The sequence below is a fragment of the Thrips palmi genome, unplaced genomic scaffold, assembly GCF_012932325.1.
Source record: "Thrips palmi isolate BJ-2018 unplaced genomic scaffold, TpBJ-2018v1 HiC_scaffold_18, whole genome shotgun sequence".
Taxonomy (NCBI): domain Eukaryota; kingdom Metazoa; phylum Arthropoda; class Insecta; order Thysanoptera; family Thripidae; genus Thrips; species Thrips palmi.
In genome coordinates this window covers 7,437,551-7,454,603 of record NW_023144627.1, presented here as the reverse complement: position 1 = coordinate 7,454,603, position 17,053 = coordinate 7,437,551, and the positions used below count along the sequence as shown (strand labels likewise).

Here is a 17,053-nt window from a genome sequence, read left to right as displayed (position 1 = left end):
ATTTTTATTTGCATTTTTTTATGGCACCGCGTGAACATTCCTCATATATTTACTCCCGCCGTTGTTGGCCCAGTTCACGCCACGGTCCGTGCCTGCTCGCGAGCCCGGCGGCTTTCTACTACATCCGCCCTCTCCCTCCCGCCCCCACCCCTCGGGCCAGACCGGCTGGCGTGGCGCGCCTCTCTGTTGCCGTTCCACAAGTCCCGGGGCAAGCAAACCTGCAGGTTCGCCGGGGAGCATCACCTCGAAGACGCCAAGTGATCCAGCTCCACTCCAGGGTGTTTTGCCTCCTCCCGCTCCCACCGGTCGGGTGTCGTGACTCCACGTGGGAACTGTTTCAGGATTCATACAATTATGTGAACCACATTCTGACAATGAGATGACTCTTTATGGCAATTTTAAAGCCCTTTTTATGTGCAAAGTTGTTTAAAATTAAATCAATGACCTGGCTTTCACACCTGCACAGTTAGTTTAGCTTCAAAAACAGTGTCCTCAAGTGGCGCTTCTAGTCACCAACGATTTTGCTTAGAAGGGGTGTGTTCATAGTCCACACGAACATTTAACTTTTAAATTCGGATATATTTTTACGTCCTGCATCACATTATGATTGCTCAGCCTAAAGCTCACTGCGCTGTCGGTCCCTGCTCTCCAAGCTGCCAGCTGGGTCACGGGGATATCGTGAGTAGTTTTTTGATTGAGTCTTTTTTACACGCGCTGGAAGGCAGCTTTTCGGCGGCCGTCTGTGCAGCGGCCCCGAAAATCAAGGCCGCCTTTGGAAATGCACGAACGCGTTTAGCTAATCTGGCCTAATGGTTCGAGGGAAATGAGTTTCCCGCTCTCCGCGACGTGGCGTGTTTAATCAGCCCGACACCCGCCTGACGCTCACTAATACTCCCGCAGGGAATGGCGGTCGAAAAAAGGCGGCAGCCGAAATGAAACCGGGTGCCGCGAGGCACGGCACCCGAAAAAAAGGGTTCTTGAAATAAAAAACATTCTTTCCGCCACTCACCACTGTCCGAGGGGGCAAGCACATTGGATGTTTAGGGACACAAGATTTCTTAAGGCTAAAGATTTTTTCGGATCTCTCAAGATTTTCGTCGATGGCAATTAACTCGTTTTTTGACCTTTTTCGGGGCAAAGATTTCAGATTTCCAGAGATTTCTAGTGCTCAAGGGGACACCAGATTTCTAGAGTGGTTGCCCCCTCGCCACTGTCAGCTGAGACAAGGCATTGTTTTAAAGCAATGTTCTTGCTGGCGGTAAGAACTTCTCATTTCAAGAACAATTTTTCGGGGGTGGTCCAGTGCGTCGACCCTGCAGGGCGCACTGTCTGCGTTACGTAGTTTCTGGATGGCCATTAGCGGTGCGGTCCCACAGCCCTCGATCGGCCGGCCGAGTAGTTTAGGCCGTTTGGCCGATACGAAAGTTGGCCCGCCCCGTTATGTTTGTTTCTGCTGCCGCGGCCCAAGCAAGATGATGCAGTGGAGGAGAAAGAAGGCTGCTAAAAGTTGCATTTCGCCTGGCGGAACGAGCCGGCCAAGCGCTTAATTTAAGTCTCCCGCCGGCCTCGGACAAAATAACATCAGAAAGTGACTACGTAATAAAGTTGATGATTTCACCGCCAGGCCCCGCCCGCCACTCTCTCCGGCTACGCTTTCTCCTGGCTGTTTTAGTGTCCCAGCCGGCACCCCCACCCCCTCGGCTCTACCCGTACCCGTGGCGCCCTTTTAACGCCTTGCCTAAATCTGCCCGCCCCTCCCCTGCTGGATTTCCTCCCCTCCCCTCTCTTTCTCTCTCGGCAATAAATGAGGGTACAGCCAACACACAGCGACGGTCCCTTCGACGGCGCTCAATCAGGCTTTGATCCTGCCGAGGCCTACACCCTTGCCTGGCTCCGCCCCGCCTTGCCACGCCAGGGATGCTCCTTCTCCGTCCCACGGTGGGCCAGAAGACCGGTGCAGGTGGCCAAAACTCTAGACGCGTTTTGAGCTCCAGAGTCACTAAATGAGACTCGAACCGAACGTGTGACCCCACCAATGGATTGCTCTCCGAACGAGGAATCCATTGGTGGGGTCACACGTTCGGTTCGAGTCCTGTTCAGCGACTTAGGAACTCAAAACGCGTCTAGAGTTCTGGCCGCCGCCACCGGTCTTCTGGCCCACTGTGCGCCCCACCCATCTGTTTCGGACGGGGGATGACGACGAGCCGCGCTGCCGCGTCGCGTGGAGCAACGCCTTGGCTCGCCGGGCGTGGCTCGGCGGCTCGCGATCAGTGACCCCGACATTGATTTACAGTGTGGCGGGTAATGAAAGCCCTACCCGTCTATAACGGCGGAAGGTGACTGTCGGTCGGTCGGGGGAGAAAGGGGTGGGTGAAGGAAGAACCGAACCGAAGAGATCTGAAAAGGAGCACACAGGTCTGACTTCGGATTCAGAGAGTTTGCCTAGGTAGCCTGGAGTAATGAGAAGTGATTTCCCGGGAGTTACTGGGACAAAAGCAGGAAGCATTTTTGCCCAGTGCGGAGGGACGGAGGAACAATAGGGATTGCCGATGGTGACTATGTGTTCATGGGAAGGGGCATCGATGGATTGGCTGGCTTCCTTAACGGTCCAGCTCAGGGCGTAAAGCTGCACCAAGCGGGGTGGAGCCGGTCGAAGCGGGGTGAAGCGGAGCGGACAGGACTCGCAGTGTTTTCCGATCAAGTAGACGAATGCCTTGCTTTTGTCCCAGCCCCGCCCCGAGTCAGGGTTGTCTCAGACGGATGGCCGCCGCGAGGCGTCCGCCCCTGCCTTTTCGGTGGAGCTTATTTTTTGTCGTCTGCTTCCGCCGCGAAATTACGCCGGGGTCGTCGCTAAACCCGGCGCTGCGGGTGTAGGACCATCGCACAGTGGGCCAGAAGACCGGTGGAGGCGGACGAAATCCCCAACGCGTTTTGAGCTCCTGAGTCGCTGAATGAGGCTCGAATGGAACTTTGACCCCACCATTGGATCGCTCTCCGATCGAGGAATCCATTGGTGTGGTCACACGTTCGGTTCGTGTACTGGTTAGCGACTCTGGAGCTCGAAACGCGTCGAGAGCTTTGGCCGCCTCCACCGGTGTTCTGGCCCACTGTGCGCCGCCTTCGATGCGGTGACGCCGACGTGGTTGCAGGTCGCGCTGCAGTTTGCCAAGAATTACGGCTCAGTTTGTTCCGGCGCGGTGGCGGTGCTGTGGCGGTGCCGCCGACACACGACGGTTTGTAGTGAAACGCTTTCCTCCGCCCGCAGCAGGAGGCGAAACTATCTCTTCTTATGGCAAAGCAAACATGCTGAAAATACTTTGTACGGTTTTAAGCGTGCACCAGTGTCCAAAAGGTCACGAGCCGGACTTTCGAGAGCTTACCCCAGGTATTGCCTATAGTGCGCAGGCTTAGGAAAGCAACAGGCAACCCGTCTTTGAACAGTGGTGCGTCGTGGGCAACTTCGGCTTCGTGGCAACACTGTAGTCGTGGAAAGTGGTCCCTGTAATTGATGTAGATCGCTTCGACAGGCGACGACGCCGAGAACGACCCCCCGACGTCTAACTCCACAGCAGTCATGGCCTTGACAAAGCTGCTCCTTACGTGCTCCACGCAGCGCTGCCAAGTGAACACGGCGGCGACGCCGGCTGCGAAATTTTTCACACCACGGGGCGCCCCGTGAGTCCGACGCCCCGCGGTGCTGGCGGGCATGGAAGGGGTGGCAACGGCGTGTAAAAACAGGACCGCCTGGCTCAGCCAAAAACAAGCGAATTCCCCCGTCGGAGACGACCGCGGTCGGCGCTACGCGGAGAAAAAGGACAAGTGCTGAGCCACCAGAAGGGGGCAGGTCAGGTTAGTTTATCACTTCGCTCGCGGGAATCCCCTAGGGGACGGGCACGGTGGAACTTGTTCTTTGTGCTTTAATTGCTATTGTCCAAGAAAATATTACATTCATTCTATGCAGGTTGTGGTCACTGATTTCCTTCTCTAGTAGCTCATTGGAATTTCCTTCGCTGAGGGGTTGGTGCGATACTGTCTGGTTGGATCTTTCTCCCTCCCGACTGCCCCCTCCCCTCCCCTTGGTTCGCGTGTCGCAGACGTTATAGACGCAAAAGCCACCAGCGCCTTATCAATTTACATGAACTGGCCTGGTCACGCGACGCTTGCGACGCACCAGACGGAGAGTCGTTCTCGTCGCTCTGTCTCTCCCGCACCTACACCCCATGAGTGCGTGAGAGACAGGGCGACGAAAGCGACTCGGAATCAGTCTGCTGGCGGCGCGGGACTTGGCGCCGTTTGGGGGGCCGGGCACCACCGAGCACCCCGCCAAGCACCTCACCGAGTACCCTGTCCAGTGTCCGCCGTCAGTGAGTGCGCCGTTATGAAGACGTTAGGCGACTTGTAAAACATGTGGAGAGCCGTGCAAGTGGCCACTGCTTTTACTGCAGCGTTGTTTCAACATGAGTTGGGCAAGAAAAGTACAGGATAAGTACACCCCCTCACGTGTCCCACTGCGGTCTTCCTGACATTTAACAGGCATTTCTCGCCCAGGTTTTTAAATTTCAGTGGCCATAACTGGGCAAGATATTGCTAACAGTCAAGATATCGGCGTCACAAGTACGTTCATTCTTATAACCCAGTTCTTGCATACCCTCCACCCCGACTTACCTTCACTGATGAAGTTATCTCGAAACGTATTCTTTACACGGACTCAAAGTCGCTCAAAACCTCGAACTACCAATGTCGCGCCGCAATTTCTGGTCATTTTTTTCTTCCGGAATGGCACTGGGACGTTCCAAGTGAAGCGAGCGGGCTGAAATTAGATTTGTTGTCGGAACTAGGCCTCTTCTTGCAGGACCTGAATGTGGAACTTCTTCAGGCCCGCCAGAAAGTGTGCATCGTTGGGCCGTGGTAGGCCGGAAAGGGGTGGGGGTGGCAGCGCCGGGCAGGGCAGAGCGCACGCAGGGGGTCTTGCGGGAGTGGGGGGTGCGTGATAGGCCAAACCTTTCGCGGCTCAGCCACCCCTCGCCACCACCGCACAGTGGGCCAGAAGACCGGTGGAGGCGGACAAAACCCTAGACGCGTTTTGAGCTCCAGAGTCGCTAAATGGGGCTCGAACCGAACGTGTGACCCCACCAATGGATTCCTCATTCGGAGAGCAATCCTATGGTGGGGTCACACGTTCGGTTCGAGCCCCATTTAGCGACTCTGGAGCTCAAAACGCGTCGAGAGTTTTGTCCGCCTCCACTGGTCTTCTGGCCCACTGTGCGCCGGTCGGGCTGCCACTATGCACGTCTGCTTCAACATGCAATTTCATCGCCATTTCTAACGGCTCTGATTTATATTCCGCCCCGTTTTTGTCCGTTTCCCCACAAGTATAATTCGTGACCTCTTTTTGCGGCCCCGGGCGCTGCTCGAGTACCTCCTCGGGTGTTTCACCTTTCTTCACCTGCACAGATTTATGGTCAGGTCGGCCGCACTGTCGCAGCACTCTGGCAAAAACAAGTACCTTGGGACTGCAGCAAAGCGGGGAACACAGTAGAAACTCTACGGTTAACCGCTTCGTAGGAAATCAAGACATTGTAAAATCTACAATTGGTTCGTATTATATGATGCAAAATCCTTCACAATACGAAGCATTTCTACACAAAACGAAGCAATTCTAAAATGACTTTATTTTCTTTGTAGTTATGAAGCCATTGCTTAAGAGTGAAGTAACGCGACAGAACTGGCAAACCAAAAATCTACGCCTCTCTACCCGTGGAATTTCCACAGTTGACACCAAGGTCCACTTGCTAAAAACGACTCCCAACACGAGCCAAGTTATCCATGACTCGATTTCGTCTGGAAGCCTCGCCAGATTCCCAAATGCCGTTTCGTTTCATTTTCGGCACGTTTTCCTGGACAATCTCCGCGTTGTTTCGCCGAGGTGGCGCGGAGGGCCGAGGCCGGGCCCGCCAGGAAATTGCTGGTATCTCCAGAAAATTATTCTTGCCCTCTTTGCTCAGTTCAACAGGCGGCTCGGCTCGGCCTGGCCTCGGCCGAGATCTTGATGGGGTGGGCCCCTGAGCCCTTTCGGGGCTCCTTCGGGGCTCCTTCGGGGTTCCTTCGGGTCCCCTCTCGGATGGCGGCATCACAAAGGCCGGCCTAGGGTGTGTTTGGAAACGGCACCGCCCCTTATTTACCTCGACCCCGTATCGTCTGTCTCTCCCTCTGTATTCTTCCAGGCAAATACCGCTGCTTAGTGGGCCAGAAGACCGGTGGAGACGGCCAAAACTCCCGACGCGTTTTGAGCTCCAGAGTCGCTTAATGGCACTCGAACTGAACATGACACTAATGGATCACTCTCCGAACGAGGAATCCATTGGTGGGGTCACACGTTCGGTTCGAGTCCCGTTTTGCGACTCTGGAGCTCAAAACGCGTCGGGAGTTTTGGCCGCCTCCACCGGTCTTCTGGCCCACTGTGCGGCCGCCACCGCCGCCTGCCGCGCGGCGTTTGATAAGGAGGCTTTAACCTCTGCGGACGGGCCGTGGTGGCGGTGCGCCGCCGGGCGGGGGGGGGGGGGGGGGGGGGGGGGTGACAGGCTGTCACGGCCTGATGGATGGTGTAGCAGCAGAGGCGTGTCCGCGGGACCGTGCATGTCTTCCGGTAGGCATTTTTACACACGCGGCCTTGGAATAACATTGGCGCCGCACCACATCGCTTTTCATCCCCGGCCAGGCGGTGATCCGTGCACCCACAGTGTACCAGACTAGCAGTGTACCAGCAGTGTGCTAGTAGGGATCGGCCGCTGCTCTAAAAGCTGTCTTGAGGGTTTTTTCGAGAAGACAGGCACTGCTAAAAATCTTCAGTCATTCCTGCAGAACTTGTCAAACAAAATGTTACCGATCTACGGGAAGTTTCAAAACCACCAATGTAAAAAATTTGTTTAAAACATGCGTTCTAGCAACTAAGCGCCAACAAGTCAAACAGAGTACTTGTTGACGTGCGTGACGCTCTTGTGCAACGCGGCGGGCCTAAAAGGCTCTCTCCGGCGGCCGGGCCCCACTCCCCCACTTTTCGCTCCCCCAAATTAATGTTGGGTATGTCGTAGGCGTGGCTCTAAATCGGCCCTAGCGTGAGCGTGTGTGCGCAGTGGGCCAGAAGACCGGTGGAGGCGGTTGAAACCCCGGACGCGTTCTGAGCTCCAGAGTCGCTGAATGGGACTCGAACCGAACGTGTGAACCCCACCAATGGATGGGTCTCCGAACGAGGATTCCATTGGTGGGGTCAAACCATCAGTTCGAGCCCTGATCAGCAAATGTGGAGCTCAAAACGCGTGTAGAGTTTTGGCCGCCTCCACCGGTCTTCCGGCCCACTGTGGAGCGTGTCGTTTGAGCGTGCCGTGTGGCTAATGGCAGCCCGGATCCCCCAGTTTGCGCCCCACCGGAGCCCCGCGTGATCCCCATGATCTCCTCGCTGGGGCCCCTCATGGGGTCGTCATCGCCTCCAGCGCGATCAGGCGTGCGGACTGCCGGGACGGGGCGCACCTCGCCCAAGCGATGACGCGCTTCGGCGGCACTGCCAGGAACTGCCAGGAAGGCGGCGAAAAGGGGAAGCCAGGGCGCCCGCCCCGGAAAAGCGTGTGCTCTGGATGAAGACGCGGAGGGAGATTCGCACGGTGGGCCAGAAGACCGGAGGGGGTGGCCAAAACTCTAGACGCGTTTTCAGCTCCGGAGTCGCTAAACGGGACTCGAACCGAACGTGTGACCCCACCAATGTATTGCTCTCCGAACGAGGAATCCATTGGTGGGGTCTCACGTTCGGTTCGAGTCCCGTTTAGCGACTCTGGAGCTCAAAACGTGTCTAGAGTTTTGGCCGCCTCCACCGGACTTTTGGCCCGCTGTGATTCGGCCAAGTAACTGTACTACTTCTAGTGCTTGTTCTTTCCCGGAGAAACGCGGCAACGCGGCGCCGCAGGACTTATCTGAAAAGGTGGTGCCTCTAGCAGAGTGCTGGAGTGGTCGGACTCCCAGTGGGCCGGCCTCGCGTCGTTTGACGCTTCCGGGTCTCTCTCTCTCTCTCTCTCTCTCTCTCTCTCTCTCTCTCTCTCTCTCTCTCTCTCTCTCTCTCTCTCTCTCTCTCTCTCTCTCTCTCTCTCTCTCTCTCTCCCCAGCCCCGCCGACCTCACGGAATTCTGGGTGAACAGTTCGAATTCTCGGGCCTGCCGGGCCGCCTGGCCCACTAGAAGTGGTTGGCGGGGCCCTGCGGGGTCGGCGCTCCTCCGGGACTCCGGGAACGTCTCCATCGTCGCCATCAAGCTATTGAATGGCTTTGATGAAAAGCGGGGTGGTGTCGTTGAGGCTCGATGAACGCGGCACGCCGATATGGCGCGATGCTCTGTCTCTCTCGCACCCGTACGGACCGGCCCGCGGGTGCGACGGAGACGGAGCGGCGGCAGCGCTGTTGAGAATCAGCCCGCGGGGCAGCACGGCCCAGGGTTAGCGCGCCGCAGTGGGCCAGAAGACCGGTGGAGGCGGACAAAACTCTAGACGCGTTTTGAGCTCCACAGTCGCTAAACTGGACTCGAAACGAACGAGTGACCCCACCAATGGATTCCTAGTTCGGAGAGCAATCCATTGGTGGGGTCACACGTTCGGTTCGAGTCCCATTTAGCGACTCTGGAGCTCAAAACGCGTCTAGAGTTTTGTCCGCCTCCACCGGTCTTCTGCCCCACTGTCCGCGCTCATTTCGGCGACCTACTCGCGTTATGAGCAATCTGTGAAGGCGGGGCGGGGCGTGCCCGTCAGGGGAACATATTTCGTCCCGAGATGCGCGGCCAAATTTTGGGTCAAGCGCGGAGGGCCCCGCCGAGCCCCGCCAAGGCGCCCCTTGGCGGTGCAATTTGCAAGGAGCGTGCACTCCCTGGGAGATACGGGCCGCGGACCGCGCCGTAATCCGTGCAGTGCAGCACATTGGTTCTGGCCGTTCATAAACCGTGCGCTCTCTCTCTTCTCTCTCTCTCTCTCTCTCTCTCTCTCTCTCTCTCTCTCTCTCTCTCCCTCTCTCTCTCTCTGTGTGTCTGACACGCCTGCGGGCCCGCGGGACGCTCCGTCGGTGCGAGAGAGACAGAGCTGCAGCCCGGCATGATGCGGTGTGTTAAATGTGGGGCACGGAGGGTCGCGGCCCCAGGCGGGGTGATGATATTAAATAGGTCGGCTGAGACTCAGAGCGGAGCGGCGCTCAGCCCCACCCCGCCTGCAGAGCGATGGGGCCTGCGCTGCACTGCGCTGCAGGGGCCATGCACCCGCCAAACTGCCCTCGACCTGCCCCTGCACAGTGGGCCAGAGGGCAGTTGGGGGCGGTCCCTGGATGCGTTTTGGGCTCCAGAGTAGCTAAATGGGACTCGAACAGAACGAGTGACCCCACCAATGGATTGCTCTCCGAACGAGGAATCCATTGGTGGGATCACACGTTCGGTTCGAGTCCTGTTTAGCGACTCTTGAGCTCAAAACGCGGCTAGAGTTTCGGCCGCCGGCGCCGGTCTTCTGGCCCACTGTGCCCTGTGGTGGCTCTGTGTCTCTCACTCTCACGGTGCGCCCCGAAGGGGTGTGAGAGAGACAGAGCGACTGCCGGTCCGCGGCCTTAGCGCCTGCCATTGGCGGGATAGGCAGCCCGGCGGGCTCCGCTGCGCGCGGCCCGAAGGATGGCCTGCTTGCCGGGCGCTCTGCAGCACCGCGCGCCCCGCCGGGACCTCCTCCTCGAAGACGAGTGCCAACGGGGGACCAGCGGGCACCCGCGGTGACCCGATGAAGATGAAATTGCTGGCATTTCTCTGGTGTGGGTGAGTTTTGATCCACGTGTGTGCTCCCCGGTGTGCCCTACTGGCGTAATGGGTTATGGAAATGTTTTGGAACACACAACAGCGCGCGAGCGCCGAGGCGGGGTCCTCCTGGACGGGCCGGGGCATTGTTGGCTCCCCCACCCGCTCGCTCTCTTCGCTCCGAATTTCTGGCGCGAATCTTTCTTCCCGCCTTTTCCTGTCAGAATCTTTATTCGTCGCCCTCTTCGCCCCGTGCTTCGCGGAGACTGTCCGCAAAGAGAAGAAGAAGAAGAGGAAGAAGAAGAACTATTTGAACCTTTCCCCGCGTCTTTGATACAACGTTTTATTGTTATTTATGTTGTTGTTGTTGTTTATTTTTTTAAACGCCACCCGCGGTGGTCGCGGCGGATGAGGAATGAGATTTCTTCCCGGCTGAGCTGAGCGTTCATCAAAAATTAGGGCCAGTAAATCTGGGCGAGGCGGAAGCGCTGAACCACGGAAGCGGCGGAACCACTTGGCGAGAATCAAGTCCGGTGACGGTGGCGCCCGCGGGCGCACAGCGGGCCAGAAGACCGGTGGAGGCGGCCAAAACTCTAGACGCGTTTTGAGCTCCAGAGTCGCTAAATGGGACTCGAAACGAACGTGTGACCCCACCAATGGATTCCTCGTTCGGAGAGCAATCCATTGGTGGGGTCACACGCTCAGTTCCTGTCCTGCCTAGCGACTCTGGAGCTGAAAACGCGTCTAGAGTTTTGGCCGCCTCCACCGGTCTTCTGGCCCACTGTGTGGCGGCGAGGCGGCGATCTAGGTACACAAACCAACTGAAAACGAAAGTCCGCCCTCTTGCCCCTCCAGTCACTTCCAGTGTGGTGCCATTAGCGCCTTCGGCCCTCGGCAGCGCCACTAATCTTCATTTCCCCGAGGAATATTTTTCCTGCCGCTTATTTCTGCCGGCCTTCTTGGCCTGTGCGTCTGTTTGCCCCGCGTTCATCTGGGCTGGCTGGCTCGCCCCGGCTTGCCCCGGGGCACGGGGCCGGCAACGCCCAGCCGCGCCCCCCGCAAACTTTATTCCGCCCACACTTCACGTTCATCCATCCAGTGTAGCTCCAGCGTGGCTCCAGTGTAGCTCCAGTGTAGCTCCAGCGGAGCGGCCAGGCACAGCAGTCACGTGACCCACTGCTCTACAAACTGAAGTGTGTACTCAGTATGCATCTACAGATGCATACTTGCAAGTACACACCTACAGATGCATACTTAGCTGAGTACACATCTACAGATGCATACTCAGCTGAGTACACATCTGTAGATGCATACTTGGAGAGGTTAGGTATGCATCTGTAGGTGTGTACTCAGCCAAGTATGCATCTGTAGATGTGTACTCAGCTGAGTATGCATCTGTAGATGTGTACTCAGCTAAGTATGCATCTGTAGCTGTGTACTTGCAAGTATGCATCTGTAGATGCATACTGAGTACACACTTCAGTTTGTAGAGTGCCCTCCAGCATCGTTCCAGCGCAAAAAAAAATTACTCAATTTTTAGGCACGAAGTAGCCTTATTTATAAGTAAAATTCAATTGGATTAATATTCTTTTCGTTGAAAGAACAAGGAAAGAATATAGTTGTTCTTTTTTCCTGCGATGTTCCATCATGACGCTCTGTCCACATGCCGTTCACCTCGGGGTGTGGCCTCGGCTCGGGTCATGCTGATGCCGGCCGAGTCGGGTTTTCTGGAATTTAACGCGACTTTGCCGACTGGCTGGAGGGCGCTCTGGAAGGCGCGCAATAGTGGCAATGATGACGTCACCCTCCACGATCCCCACACGTTAGTCCGCAACAATAACAGTAACGTGGAACTGCCGATAAGTTCGGCCGTGTCGGTCGGTGGGTGTTTTCGAGTTTGCTGATGTGGATCTGATGCGGAGAGAGAGAGAGAGAGAGAGAGAGAGAGAAAAGGGAGAGAGAGAGAGAGAGACCGAGTGAGAGGGAGAGAGAGGCTGAGGGGGATCGCAAAATAAAAAAGCGAGTGAAGTCCATAAAACGCCATACAAGATTACTGGCGGATGAGTTCGGGTGTCGCGTCAACTTTGTTCTCGAAGGAACCCCCTTATTTCGGGCGGCCCGGCCTCCTCGCCGGAGAAAGCGGAGACGAAAACAAACGGCATTACACTGTAAGGGGGAAGGGGGGGGACCGTGACGTCACTACACTATGATGAGAGTGGCCGAGGCAGGGCGACGCCCGACGCCCAGAAATAAGGAGAAAGCTGAGAAGCGTATCAAGAATTCGGGGGCAGTCGCCGATTCGCTGATCGAATTTGCTAAGCCCCGACCGATTCCGAGGGGCGCCAAAGGAGCGAGGGTGCACAAACAAAGGTTCCCCGCGCGACGACCAGAATGCACTGTGCACTGTACAGCCAAAGATCCTGCCTCACGAAACGCAAAGTTAGAACACCCTGCAAGAAAAAAAAACACAACAAAAGTTCCAGCACTAACGTTGAAATCCTCCCCGTGTGTTGCAGGGACCTGAGCAGCAACAACATCACTGAGCTGAGTGACACCGCTCTGGACGGCCTGCCCGCGCTGGAAGAGCTGTGAGTACAAACCGGCGACGATTCTCAGCTCAGCAGAGCTCTACGGCGGCACGTTCCTGGTAGACATCCCCATTCCAGTTTTTCCTGACGCTAACAACGTCCTCCATCACGCATTAAAGGGGTCCTCAGATCCATCAAGCGGCCCCGGAGGAGGAGGGGGCGGGAAGGCGCAGTGGGCCAGAAGACCGGTGGCGGCGGACAAAACCCTAGACGCGTTTTGAGCTCCAGAGTCGCTAAATGGGGCTCGAACCGAACGTGTGACCCCACCAATGGATTCCTCGTTCGGAGAGCAATCCATTGGTGGGGTCACACGTTCGGTTCGAGGCCTGTTTAGCGACTGTGGAGCTCAAAACGCGTCTAGAGTTTGTCCGCCGCCACCGGTCTTCTGGCCCACTGTGGGGGGGGGGGGGGGCCTCAGTCATACCCGCCGTGTTCCGGGAAGGCCGCGGCCATTCCGACTTCGCGTCGTAAAACACCTCGGAAATTTCAACGACATTCCCACGCGACGGACTTCAGGGAACGGCCGCGCCGGTGACAGGTCCGCACCCGTTTCTTGTTAACGTTGAATCTGGTACGCGACAGTTCCAAAAAATAATAACATGATAAAAAATTTAAAAAAAAACGATTTGACAATAATCAAAGAGTGCGTTTATAGTGAACGAGGACATGTGTGATCACAGCTAGTGCACCTCATTCGGCAAAATAAATTAACGCTATAATCGGAAATCTGTAATGTGCGGTTGCTCACCCAGAATAATGGTTCCTTAATTTTTAATTTTCTTGGTTTTTTTTATAGAAAAAGAGTCTTGAGAGAAGAAAATTTTTCTGCATACAAGAGACAAAGTTTAAATAAAGAAAAATTATCTTGAAAAAAAAAAATAACGAGAAAAGTTAATTCTTTCTTGATCCAAGAAGTCACTTTTTGGGGGTGCGGTTTCTTGAACCTCCTGGGCGTGTAGACTGCTTGAAATCCGGCCCTGCGTTTAGTCTGGGCAGGCAGCTGCTGGCAACGGCGCCGCGCGGCAACTTGCAGCTTAGCTCCGCTGCAGCGCCGGAAATGCTAACTTTTGCCCCCCGGCGAGTGACTGCAAGACGCCGGCTGAATTGTATGTATGCTCTGTTGCAGGCTTCTCGGAGACAACCACCAACTGAGGATCCACTCCCAGGCGTTCCAGCGAACCCCCCATCTCAAGAAGTTGTAAGTATTCCCACACGGGGGCCGAGGAGGGGGGGGGGCAGTGCCCCGACTGCCAAGCAGCAAGAAAAGAAAGGGGGAGGGAATCGTGAAACTTAATCTTTTCCGTCACCACGTCCCTCACAGCAGACTGATGCCGAGAGTCGTCGCTCTGTCTCTCTCGCACTCATGGGGCGTGCCGTGTAGGTGCGAGAGAGACAGAGCGACGGCTCAGTCCGCAGCAGGGCCGTGTCTATCCACTTAGCGTGCCGCGGAGCGCTTCTTTAAAGCGGTTCTCTTTCCTCCTCTCTCTTCTTAATTTTTGCCAGTGGCTTAAACGCCACCAACTCCAGAGAGGGGGCAGCCGCCGCGAAAGCGACGGCGGTGTTTCTAGCAAGGATTCCGGGAGAATTTTAACTTTGAATTTGAAATTTTTTAAAAAATACGTATAGATGATGCTGAATTTGAACCACAAGTCGTTTTCAATTTTTGTCACATTTTGCTTCTTGCTCGCAAAAAAAAAGGCCAACTGTGAATTCTTTGGATCACGCCCCCACAGTTTTACCACCGTCCTTGAAAGACCGCCGGCCGTCGCTCTGTCTCTCTCGCACCTCTACGGGGCGCGCCTCGAGTGCGAAAGAGACGGCCCACCGTAATTGTGGCGTTATAAATTAAGGCGGAAGTAGTTGCCGCCGAGCCCATTAGATTCTTTTTTTGTTGTTGTTTTTTCGGCGCCCCGCGGGAGCAGGCCACGGCCGGGCGAATTTCCACCGATGGCCGCCTGGCTTGTGTAAGCGCGGCACATCTTGTCTGTTTCTACGTTTTTTTGTGTGTTTTTCTTTCAACCTGTTAAAAATAATTAAGAAAATCCTGGAAAGTTACTTTTTAATCTCCGTCGGGAATTTCTGGAGGCCTTCGTTTCTCAATTAAATACCCACCGGAAACTGGCGGAGACAAGCGGAGAGAGTTTTTAGGACTTTTTCAAAAATTGCTGGCAATTTTCTTTTCCTTTTTTTAGCAAGTTTTCCGGGTTTTTCTGGATTTTTTCCCCAGTGCCTTAACGTCCGTCGCTTCCTTGCCTGCAGGTCGCTCCAGAGCTGCGGCCTCCGCGAACTGCCGGACGCCCTGCTCAAGCCGCTGCGACGCCTCACCACACTGTAAGTCGTCCGCCGCCCGGGTCGCGGGTTCAACTCCCGCCCGGAGCTAAAGCGCTGCGGTCGTGCAATTTTCGCGCTTACTCTTTCCTGTCTCTCCCTTTATTCCCCACCCCCTTCTTTCGTTTTTCGCCTCTTCGAACCGCCGCGCGGTGGGAAATGCAAGCGACAGAATTTGACTCGAAGAAGGGAAGAAGAAGAAGAAAGAAAGAAGAAGAAGAAGGGAAAAAAAAAGAAACGGGAGTCACGAAGCCATCGTCTTGCACCAGCTCGACCAGCTACTTGCACGGACGACGTTTCTGGGGGTGGGGGGGGGGGAAAGGGGGGGGGGGGGGTGAAGAAAAAGGGAAAGTCTTCCTTCCATCTCAATATTCCCGGCGCCCTCGTCCCGTTCACATTTTGCGCAGGGGAAAAAAGGGGTCTAGCTGGACAAGGACATTTTCACTTGGCCTCCTGTTGTTTTGGGGTTGGTGTTGTGGGGGTGTTGTTTGTGTGTGTGGGTGGTGTGTTTTGTGTGTGGGGGGTGTGTTGGGTGAGAAAGGAGAGGAAGGGCTGTGTGACATGTTGGTTAAAGAGAGACAGAAAACACACACCCTTTGCAACATGCACGACGCTCGGTTATGGCAGTGCAGCCGCAGCCCCCGGAGGAAGCGTTGACCTCCCAGAGGAGAGAGAGAGAGGGGAGAGAGAGAGAGAGAGAGAGAGAGAGAGAGGAGGGGGGGGGGCCACTCGGAATCAGTCTGGGCAATACATGTCCGCCCTCCCAGCGGCGCCCCGCACGGCGCAGCACGCGGCTAAGGGGGGACTGCTTGTCCTACAGGTCGCCACTCAGATGACGCATCGGCGTGGCGGTGCGGAGTGCTCCCTTTGGGGGGTACGCTGCGCCACTGGGAGGGGAAGCTAGACGTGCGGACCGAGCTCGGGACCGAGCCGGCCAGGGTGATGAGGTCCGCCCCGAAGGCGCCCGCCGCCGCCTCGTCGCTCCGCCCGCGAGTGCGAGAGAGACGACCCCAAGGGCAGCGTCAAGTTGTGTGTGTATTTCCATGGCCAATGGTAATAAGAGTCCAGCAGGGTCAGGGGCCCGGGGCTGGCTGGCCCCGGCTGTCTCTCTCGCCCCCAAAAGGGGGCGCCCCCATGATCGGGGGGGGGGGAAAAAAAAAGGGGGGGGGAGGAAAGGGGGAACCCCCCGCCCCACCCGGTAGGGGGAAAGGGCGCTTCTGCCAAAACACGAGGGACTTCGGTAACATGTTTTACAAAGCTCGCTGGTCCTAGTTGCTTCGGGTTTTTTTCTCATCACTTTAAGTGGGCCGCTGCAGTACACGCACTCTCCCGCCTTTTACTGACTTTGTCGTCAGTAACCAGGACTATTGCCTACAACAGTAAAATGTAGTAATTTATTCTTGGGCACGTACAATTTTCTGCATAAATATTGAAGAAAAATTTTTTTTCAATAAGCTAAGACTCCAAATATGGAAATAATAATAACCAAAGCGAAAATTACGCATTATTGTTGCACAAAAATTTCTTGAGGTGCTACTGACAAAATGTTAATACCAAGCGAGTCTGAGAGTGCGTAAAATTAATTTTGTAAGGACTTTTTTTTCCGAGGGTGGTAGAGCCAGCACGCCCGGCCTCCCCGGCGCCTTTCGCTGCTAACGCTGGAAACAGGCGGCCTGAGGCCTTGGCGAACCCTGGGGTTTTTGAGCGGGCCTGACCGGCCTCCCGCGTCCCAGCGACAGTCACCCTAAAAAAGGGAAAGGGGGGGGTTTCCCAAAACGTGGAGACAGCCTTTTTTTGGCCCCGCATCAGCTTTCCCCCCGGAGGCAACCCACACTGGCAAAACGTTTTCTTGGACTTCCTTGTCGATGACCACTACTCTACAAAAAGGACCCTGTAAATTTATCGTCAAAATAATTAATTTTTTTGATGGCAGCCCAACCTGATTTATTGCAATTAGTTTTAGAAAACGAGGGAAAGAGAGTCAAGTTTTGCCGACATGCATGGCGCTTCGTGTAACGGTCAACGAAACACGCGGCCCTTAAATCCGGAACCCCCCCCCGTTGCTTTGGGCCTTTTGTCCCTCTGTCCGTCTGTCCCTCTTTTTGCCCTGTCTGTCTGGGTCTGTTCCGTCGTCTGTCTGCCTGGTCGGTCGCCGCCGCGCTTGAGGCGCGGCCCTTTTGTTTCCCGCGGCCTCTGTTTCGGCGCCTGGCGGTCGCCGGGCCGGCCCCCTTTAGGCGGTCGCCCCGCCGTTTGAGGGCCCAGCGAGGGTAAACCCCACGGACCCCCCCCAATTTCCCCCAAAACCAGGGGTCAAACACCCACCTTTGGGAGTGTAAG

The 17,053-nt window shown here is 55.9% G+C and overlaps 1 protein-coding gene across 1 annotated transcript in view; it reads left to right on the top strand.

Moving 5' to 3' along the window:
- Window positions 1-17,053, top strand: part of LOC117644663 (leucine-rich repeat-containing G-protein coupled receptor 5) — a 103,037-nt gene that overhangs the window by 61,003 nt on the left and 24,981 nt on the right. Inside the window, exons 3-5 of the mRNA XM_034384274.1 lie at window positions 12,317-12,388; window positions 13,515-13,586; window positions 14,648-14,719. Of these exons, the coding sequence (XP_034240165.1) occupies window positions 12,317-12,388; window positions 13,515-13,586; window positions 14,648-14,719 (216 nt within the window). The remainder of the gene's footprint in view (window positions 1-12,316; window positions 12,389-13,514; window positions 13,587-14,647; window positions 14,720-17,053) is intronic.